The 9904-nt window shown below is 39.4% G+C and overlaps 2 protein-coding genes across 2 annotated transcripts; one reads left to right on the top strand and one right to left on the bottom strand.

Annotated features, from left to right (window-relative positions):
- The first annotated feature begins 1970 nt into the window (after positions 1-1970).
- LOC146554113 (uncharacterized) lies at positions 1971-3797 on the top strand. Its single transcript, XM_085254973.1, has 6 exons — positions 1971-2103; positions 2221-2292; positions 2374-2492; positions 2579-2639; positions 2768-2862; positions 2946-3797. Exons 1-6 carry the CDS (start codon positions 2068-2070, stop codon positions 3718-3720), a joined length of 1158 nt encoding a protein of 385 aa, XP_085111099.1. The 5' UTR covers positions 1971-2067; the 3' UTR covers positions 3721-3797.
- Positions 3798-5103: 1306 nt separating this feature from the next.
- On the bottom strand, positions 5104-9436 carry LOC146554112 (uncharacterized). The gene is made up of 2 exons (XM_085254092.1): positions 8742-9436; positions 5104-8503 (listed from the first exon to the last, which is right to left on the bottom strand). Exons 1-2 carry the CDS (start codon positions 8849-8851, stop codon positions 5752-5754), a joined length of 2862 nt encoding a protein of 953 aa, XP_085110218.1. The 5' UTR covers positions 8852-9436; the 3' UTR covers positions 5104-5751.
- Between the last annotated feature and the right edge of the window lie 468 nt (positions 9437-9904).

Here is a 9904-nt window from a genome sequence, read left to right as displayed (position 1 = left end):
TTCATAGGCACGAAGAAACCAAACTAGCACAGCTTCACAGACAGGAACACAGCTCCTCCCCTCATTAACAGCTGAAGTAGTTAACATTCAGAACTGTCATGTATAAGGGTGTACGAGGAACGAGAGGGGCCAAATGCAGACACACTCAGCAGACCATGGTGAACTGAAAGTGAGCCTTACATAACACACAAGAAAGGAAATTGAAAACTATCATCTACTGAAAAGTAAACGTGGAACAACACAAGGGCTAGGAACACTGGACCGAGGAGACATCTAGGAGGGATGGTGACTCAACATCCTGACAGTGAACATGGGAGAAAAAAACAATACATACACAAAAAGGTGATTAGGGAAGATGTTTATTTTAATGAGACATGGGAAGTAAAACAGATCATAACGCACACGAGATGGGGGACTGTCACAATAAAACAGGAGGTGACAGAATACTGAAACCAGGATGTGATACACAAACTTGACAGACAAAAGAGCAACAGACACGAGGATCGAACACTAGGGGAGAGCTGAGCTCTAGAGCAATTTGCGAGAGAGAGAACAAGACTAAACACATAAATGGGATGAGTAGAAGAAATAATACAAACATTACACATCCCAAATATCTCATAATACATAAAGAAAAACTGGAAAGCCCCCAAAATCTCAAAACACTGGGTCAACTGACCCAGGACTGTGACAATAACACTAAACAGCACTTTAGTAGGAATTTCAGGTGTCAGTAAAGCTCCCGTCTCAACAACATTCAAGCATTAAACAATTATCAAGAATGTTAATCTGGCTGTCGCACACGCTAATAGTAGACCTTTAACTATTAGGAATTAACCAATAGGCACATTATCAACCTGTCACTAACATAGCAGCTGCCGGACTGCGGGATGCTTGTGAGATATTGAGATGCCGCAGAGCAGATTAAGTACGGGTGAAGAACCGAGCAGGTTTGTGGTTGTGCAGAGCAGCCGCGGAAACTGAGAGCCCAGAGTGTGAAGACGTAATACAAGCAAATAAAAAGTGAAATCCAGAGCAGAATCAGACCTGCCTAGAAGAATTAGAAGAGCTGGAGACTGAGGCAGAGCCGTGTGAGTCGTGGATAAAAAACAGGCTGCAGGCAGATGTGGAATGTGGAAAATGAACTTTAACTTTTCTCCTTTCACAGTAATTTATTAAAATGTCATCTATAGTGATGTCTTTATATCACTATAACTAATGGTCATTAATGAAATTGTCTAAATAATATGTAAAATGTATAAACCATCTAAATGTTTCTCTCACAAAACGCTACGTCCAGAGGAACAGAATCAACTTTTGGAGATTTACTTACCTGGATGATTGAGAATGGATCAAGACCATCTAAACTTAACTGATCTTAAATTCTTATTTTATTAAATCTTCGAACATTCGTTGAAAATTAACAACTTGTTTTAAATATGACTTCTTCACCATAACTTTTGTTCTTGTGGGATGGGGTAAAACGTTTTCCAGTGGTATCAAAAATGGTATAATTTACCTGGTAATTCATATTTTAGTATCGTGACAATCCCACTACAGAACACACAAAGATCTCTCCCTCTTGGCTGTTTAAGGGCCGGTGCTGTCACGCTTCAAATGCATGCATCATTCCTCTCCACAACTCATAACCCAGTGCTTTAAAGAAACCTTATAAGTTGACATCTACAATGAGAAAATGGAGATAAGCAGGCAAATAATATGAATTAACATGATGGTTCAGGTTGTTTTTCCTTCCCTTTTTTCTGAATGACGACTTGCATGCATCTTTTCACTGCAGCAACTTAAGGATGGCTATAGCCTACACTTTATTTATTCAGAAAACAAAGTGTAGTAAAATAAACACAAATATGATAGTACTTAACAACATGAAAGTTGCATGGTGTCACCATAGTGACCTGCTGCGATGTGTAAGACAGTTCTAGAATTCTGCTTCAATCATAACAAACTTCATTTGTGCAGGAGAAACAACCATTTTCATCTTGACCTTTTAGCTAAGTGCTCACATTGTATTTGACCATTTTTGCTATACTCAGCAACAACATTTTAATGGAGGAAAGTATTGGAGTCTACAAACCTACTGGGGTATGTGAGAGTCTTTAATTTTACTGCATTTGAACAGTATGAAGAATTTGGTGTATTTTTAAAAAATACAATGAATCAAGTTAACTAATAATGAGTAACTTCTTGTTTCTTTGACAGGTGTTGTTTGACACACCTGAGTACAACACAGCTTTAAAGACCTGCTGGCACCCTCAAAGCTACAAGACTCAGGTAAGAACCAACTGGCGTAAAATATCTGGTAAATTTTGATTTTTTTTTAGTGCTCATGATTAAATGTCTCTTTATTTTTAGATTGCAGTGATGATGGCATTCCTTGGACTTCAGCAGGAAAATCAGATACCACCTCATATAACTGCTGAAGATATGATCAACCTTTTAATGGAGGAGAACAAAAAAACACTGAGAGAGCGGTGAGTTACTGTGATACCAACAGACCATAGATGAACGTCTGTTTGTGATGATGCTGAGATAAAACCTGCTTTGTGTCCATTTTAAGACTTTGGGAGTTTGACATTGAGAAATTGGAAGAAAATGAAACCAAAGGTCTTCTGAAACTGGTAAGACAAGAAAACTGATGGACCTTATAGTAATTTGTAGATTTTTAAAAAGAATTTTCATTAACAACAGAAATGCACTTTATATGTGTTTTTCTTCTTTTGTTTTGTTTTGATTTGATTTGTTTCAGGTGTGGGCAGTGAACATTATTAATAAAATGAAGGACATTGAGCTACAGGCTCGGCTGCTCCTCAAATATCCAGAGGCCATACCTCCCAAATTTCAGTGAGTCCCATTTGACATACAGTTATGTAAAATTCAGCTACAGTGTCTCAATATATCTGAATACTTATAACTTTAATCTACAGAACGCCTAAACTCCTCAGCATGTTCAACAAATACCTTGAGATCCTTAAAGAGAATCTGCAGGAAACACAGACCTCCAGACTGCTAAGCCCCCAAGAAGTAGGGATAGAGGTAGTTCCCAGAGTCCTGCAAGGCTTCTGGGAGCATCCTCCTTACCCCCTTTTGAACCTGGCATCTCAGAGTCTGAGCGAGCTCTCCACCTGTGTTACGAAAGCCACTCTGGATCAACTCTCCAACACTCCCAGAGCAAAGGAAAGCAAGGCCATCTTCTCTCGCTCCATGCAAGATGACATGGTCCAAACCATCTTGGCAGAAATTAGAGAGAAACACCCAGACGACACTGTGCTCAGCAACACTGCAAACCACACTACCCTGCTCACTACAATCGCTGGTGTAGCAACAAACCACATTTGTAAGATCTTGCAGCCCCAGATCCCCAACGAGCCAGTTGATCACACACAAGCTGCTCAATGCCCAACAAGAGATCAGTACGACTTAAACATTACCGGAACTGAGGAAGAATCAACAAGTCCAGAAATTAACGATGACATGGTAACACCAGGTTCTCTATCAGCCTCTGCTGAATCTCCATTTTTGTCTGAGGTTCAAGCCAGTGAGGAAACATCATCCATGTGTGAACCACTTATACCAGTTACCAATACTGCAGAGAGCTGTGAAGACCTTAAAACCAAGAAGAAAGAAAAAGGTTTCCTCCAAAAACTCTTCAAAGCTCTGTGCTGTTTCTGTTTCTGCGTCAGTCTCCCAGCAACTGACTGATTGTCTTTAAGACTCCTATCACCCCTTCTCTTTATTTTTTCTCTGTATCAAAAAGCAAACAAGAACAAAGAGTTTTCAATAAAGTTTCACGTTGCTTCATGTCTGCTACTCTGAAAATTCTTTGTTTTGTTAGGATCAAGAAAAAAATCAGCTCACAACAGGACCGCAGTGTTCAAGTGAGTAGGGGAGCAGCTACACTCTGCAAAGCTGATCCTCAGCAGTCTGTTTAGGAACAGAGCTGTACTGGTCAGACATAAAACTGTCAGCATTAAGGGATTCATTACAAAAACTGCCATTTTAGCTAAAGATTCATGTTTTATAACTTATAAAGTTTCATTCATTAATGGTTAGTCATTGAACAGAATGCGTGAAACAGATGCCTGTTATGGAGTCACAATATATTTCAGTGAGTGCATTATTTCAAAAATCTGTAAAATCAAAATCTTCAAATAGGGAAAACGGAGTACCTGGTTGGGTAATTGCAAATATTTGAAAATATGAAAGCAAGGAGAACTATGCAGACGTTGGTATCGGGAAAAGACACACGTTCTCGTAGCTTTCCAAAAGATTTGATTTTCAGATAAATTATTTTAAGAGCCGCTCTATGGAGGTGCCAGTTTTTACAGAAATGTTACATTTGCATAGAACTTTAGGTTCAGAACAATGTGTCATTTGAACAAGGACACTTTCTCAAATCATCAATTTGACTATCTTAGTTTTTTAATCGATGATATAGAATTCCAAGCACCATCGGAGTGTTTGTTCCCACCGTCAAGCATGAAGGGCAAGAGCTGTATTTATAGCTCTCCACCCTTGACGCCCTTTATTACCATATTGCAATCATAAAGGGATGGGCATGGACAATGTTCCATACACAGTTAGGCTGCGGGATTTCAACAATGCTCAGGTGTTACTAAGGGGCGCGATTTTAACACCAGCAGCTTGAACTGTTGCTGGAAGGCAGGATGGATCCATGCTTTCATGCTGTTTACACCAAGCTCTGACCCAGTCACAGCAGAAATGAAAACTCTCTCTGTCAGACCGTTTTCTGTAAATCCATGAGATGATTTTGTAGCAGTTTGAAATACACAGAAAACTGTCTGGCGCCAACAACCGTGTTGTGTGTAAAATCACTCAAAGGTTTCCCATCCTGATTCTCAGTTTGAACTTCAGCAGGAAGTCTCAGCCTATGTGACTAAATGCATTGAGTTTTTGTCATGTGATTGGCTTATCAGATAATGAGGAGCTCAACAGGTGTACCCAGTGAAGTGGTTGTGAGTGTAGAACACATAAAGCAGAAAGAGACCCAAGACACAGCTCAAGAAAACATTTTTAGGTTATTTAAATTTATTAATGAATCACATTGTATTTAAGTGTCATCCTGAGAAAACATTAAAAAGGTTGTTTTATTAATTTTAATAATTCATAATTAAATTTTCACATTAGCATATTGACAACACTCACTACAGACAACAGAAAATCTCATCTACAATCTTCTTTAAATGTTATATTTTACTTTTCATACAGTATTTATTAATAAAACATGTCACTGCACATCAATTTATTCATTGAATGTAGTTTTTGCCCTTGTAAAATGTAATAAAATGCATGCATTTTGCAGATGTAATGTGAAGATGTGCTATTTACCATAAAGTTTTAACTTTTACAATATTTGATGCAGTTTTCTGAATAAAATGTAATTTGAATTTAAACATAATCAGTTATACTTTTTTTTTTTTAAACGTCAAGTGCTTAATTATATACATGTGTGTGAAAAAGTGTTTATTTTATTTCTATTAGTAGTAGCGGTGGCAGTCGTAAGAGCAAATTAAAATCACTCAACAAAAGAATAAGTTGAAACAGGTTAACCGATCTGAACACCCTCCTCTCCCTGAGCTTAATTGTTCTGGCCTGAATGCCAAGTACAACCAGCTCCATAAAAGGGTGGCACCCAATGCTGAAGAGAGACAAAGTAAGACGTCCACATATGCAAAGGTAGGCTGAGCTGGAGTTACTATAACACTCATCTCTTTAACCCAACAAATCATCCATCCAGCTACTGTTCTCTGATTTTTGCTCAGTATTGTTTTCTTCAGATGCTAACAAGCTATCAGCTAATACATTTGCACCACCTGGCTCAGACACTGGCAGTAGTTGTGCTTCTGATCCAAAAATATCATCAGCAAAAAGGTCCATCTGAGCTGAAGGTGCAACAACAGAGGATGCTTCAGAGCCGAGCAAATCATTCAGTGAACTCTGAGCAGCCTGACCGCTTGGTAGACCTGTGAACCCATCTGCACTGTTTGAGACATTGCTGCTTCCAAAGATGTCATCAGGGAAAGCAGTTCCTCCATGATCGAGCACATTAACCGGAGGAGGCTGATTGAAGAGATCATCATTAGAGCTGAATATGTCAAAGTCCTGTTCACTTGTCTGCTTCTCACTGCCAAAAGGATCCAAGGGTTGACTAACATCTTGGCTTATAGGTGTTGAGTCAGGGATGGTGAGTTGATCTGACATGCCAATGATTGCTTCATTTTCAGATGATATTGGTCCAGAGTCAACCAGGCTGGAGCTTTGAGTAGAAGCAGGTTCAAGCAAAGCTGTGTCAGTCATAGAAGTTGAAAATGTGCTGGGGGTGTCAGGCAGACCAAAGAAATCAGAGGAATCTTGTGCACTGTTGTGGATGAGATCAAAAAGCATTCCACTGCTCAAGCTCCCTCCTCCTTCAACCGGTGGGTCATGTTTGTTCAGCTGTTGGGCAGATTCATCTGTTTTTATCTCTGTGGCCAGTGGGTCAGCAAAGGGTGACGTGACACTATCTCCAAAAACGTCATTTAATGCATCATCACCTTTCTCAGGTATTAACTCACTGTTTGATTGCCCATGCGGTGTGCTCAGTAATTGTGCTGCAGGGTCAAGATCTTTAGACTCTATTTCCAGATCAGAGACGGGCAGGTTTGTAGCCTCACTGCTCTGTGAATGAGATTCTTGATCACCAGTTAGAATTGCATCCGTTTGCGCTATGGATGTTAAATCATCACCTGTCTCACTACTTATCATGGACAGGCTGGAAGGTTCTGAAGATCTACAGTCATTATTAAGTGCATCAGGCTCGGCGGACTGTAACTTGTCCGTGATGTCGCTCTGAAGCGCTTGTTCTTGAGGAGGGACTTTAGATGGGTCTTCTTTTTTTTGTGCATCTTTTGTAACAGAGTCTTTTTCATTCTCTGTTTTTTTGTCATCAACATGAGTTTCATCCCTTCGCTTGTCCTGAGCAGCTGATTTTGTGATGTCCTCAGCCTTCTCTGCGGATGACTGAAGTAGCCTTCCTAAGAGTCCACTGCTAGGTTTGACATCTGCTTTCCTGGCATCCTTTTGTTCTGCTTTGTTTGTTTTGTCATTTCCACTCGATGTGAAGAGTTTTGACAAGGGGCTCTTTCCTTTGGACCAGGATCCCAGTTTGCCTTTGGCCTTTTCAGCCTGTTTGTCAGAGCCTTTCAGAGAATTTGTTCTCCCAACAGGCTTCTTCTGATCACCACCTTCTTCATGAACCTTTTCAGGCTGATTTTTACTTTTTTCAAGACTGACTTCCTCTCCATTCACGGGTCCTGCAGGACTTTGTGCTGTGTCAGCATTTTCTGATTCATGCTCGCTAACAGGGTTCCCTGGACTGACATCCAGTTTCTCAGAAGGCTCTTTTTGTGTCATGATGTCTTGAGTTGAAGTGAAAGCTTCAGTAAGACTTTGGGTGATGAGTGAGTCATTAACCTTGTGCACATCCCCGTTCAGAGTTGCAATATCATTCTGCGGAGTTTTGAAACTGTTCCCTACGTTCGCATCATGCTCTTGGTTTGACATATTGGCTGTTTCTTCACGGTGCTTATATTCAGGGATTTCAAGGTACATCTCACTCTTTCTATTTTCTTCGCTGGATTCAGATGCCAAATCGTCGAGTATAGTGTTTTCCCTCACGTCTGTTCCATCATTGGTTTTATTTATTTGTTCAGACTGATCTGCGACCATTTCATTTTCTGTACCTGAGCTCAGCTGAGAGGATCGGTCGTATCGAGCGACATCAATATTTGGGGCAAACCTTACGGATTTCCGAGCTTTATTTGGAGAAGTGTCCAGCCTGTTGGCCACTGGGCTGTGATTTGCTTTTGAGGTGGGGGCCACATTTGTGTGAACTGTTTTTTGATTCATGACAGAAATTCTCGCTTCTGAGTGGTTAGTTTGGACAGGACTGACTGGTTTTGTTTTCTCTGAGGGAAACTTCTCAGCTGAGATAAAGCTTGCTGTTGTAGACTGTTCCTTCCCCCTCTTATCTCTCATTCCTTCTCTGTTACTGAGCCTGTCGCTTTTCCAATGCTCTGAAAAGCTCATGCTAACTGCACCTGCTCTGCTGATGTCAGAGATTTTATTTTTCAGAGCTGGTTCATATGTTCGCTGCGGAGAATTCTTCTTCTCTGGTGGCCAGCTCATTTTTAGTTTACCTTTAACATCAGCAACACTTTTATCTCCCGACGCTCTCAGGGATGACTTTGTGGCAAACGCTTCAGCAGAAGCCTCTCTGCAGCCATTAGAAATGTTTAACTTGTTCTTTGACATTTTGGGAGTGGGCTTAGCATCTGGCTCATCTGTCCCTTTATTTTTATCAAGCCAGCGGTCTTTGTGTTGCTTGTGACCGAAGCCCTCGTCATAATTTCCTTTTCTTTTAAAAAGCTGATTGTAGTGAGAAATGCAGTAGAATTCACCATAAAGAGAAGAATAGTTGTGTGTGCTGCAATGAAATGAAAAAGCCCAAATATAAAATCAGATCTAATTTTGTTTCTCTCACATTATTGATTTGCTGTGCTAGATCAGCTTGTGTGAATGATTTATTCATTGATATTGAGGATTTATTTCATGTATGTGTTTCATTTATTAATGCAAATACTAAATCTTTTCATCTTGGTAGTTTTGATTGGGTTCTATATGATAAATATTCCAATTTCTATAATTTTGTTCTAACATCTCACCTGAGCTTCTTCTTACAGTGTTTACAGCAGAAACAGTTGTAGTGCAGAATAAGTTTATTAGCCACCATTTTCTCCATTGGGTAGACTGGTGTCAAACAGGCAGAACACATTTCCTTGGCAGGCGGCTGGAACTACGATGATGAAAACAAACTTAGTTTAAGGTTAATTTGTCTTGTAGGTTTGACATGACAGGATCTTTTCTGTAATGTTTTACAAATGCAGCCACCTGTAGTGGAGAGATCTATGATCTACAATTATGTGTACTTTTTTAAAATAATAAGTTAGAAGAAACGCACAGGAATTACTTACAACTCACATCTAAGATGTTTTAAGGTGTACTCCTAATGTCGCATGACCACTGACAAGTTTGATTCCTGGTATTTAGCAATTACATAACTAGATAATGTCACATTTATGAGGTATTCAACTTTAGGTAAAAACAGCAACAGTGAGGCTTTCAGATGTGTTTGATGTTTGCAAAATCCTGTATTTTCAAACCAACTAACAACAGGAGAAGAAAAGAGAGGTATTTTGAAATGAAGGTCTGGAGCAAAAGTAGAGAAAACGTGACCAAAACAGAAACTGACATTTTAAAAAGCATAGCGGTGGTGTGATTTCTCATCATAGATCCATTACAACTGTGCAACATCTGACTCCAGGTTTCCTTTAAAGGGCAATTTATGAAGTAAATTGGTGAAGAAATACTCTTTGTAGAATTTACTTAAGTAACTTAGGAGTATTGTGTGAATTATTGGTTGTGCACCAATGTACTACTGTTTCATATATTAGCCTAGAGATTGGATATTCATTCAAACTAAATACCACTGGATTTTTAAAAAGGAGTCAATTTTATATTTGTGGTTTACAAGTTAATGGGCTTTGGGAGCCACGGGAACATTTTGCATTGCCGTAAAAAAAAAAATGGCAGCAAGGCGTAGTGGCTGCGCCATTTCATCTCTGTTTATATACAGTTAAGTGACAATTTTGCTGGGCAAAATATTTAAACAACAAATTAAGAGTTGTAGAATAATCAAGCCATGTCTCAGCCACACAAAGATTTTAGATTCATTTAAGTTTTTGCTTGATTTTCTTTTTACCCCTTTAAAAAAAAATTGTCATTACTGAATTGCATTTTGCCTGGCATCTCCACCAAGACAAGATCT

Source organism: Mchenga conophoros, linkage group LG18, assembly GCF_057382185.1.
Source record: "Mchenga conophoros isolate Kocher_MC1m ecotype Shallow Benthic linkage group LG18, M_conophoros_male_GT1.1, whole genome shotgun sequence".
In the NCBI taxonomy this organism is placed as follows: domain Eukaryota; kingdom Metazoa; phylum Chordata; class Actinopteri; order Cichliformes; family Cichlidae; genus Mchenga; species Mchenga conophoros.
This window is presented reverse-complemented; position numbering and strand designations above follow the sequence as displayed.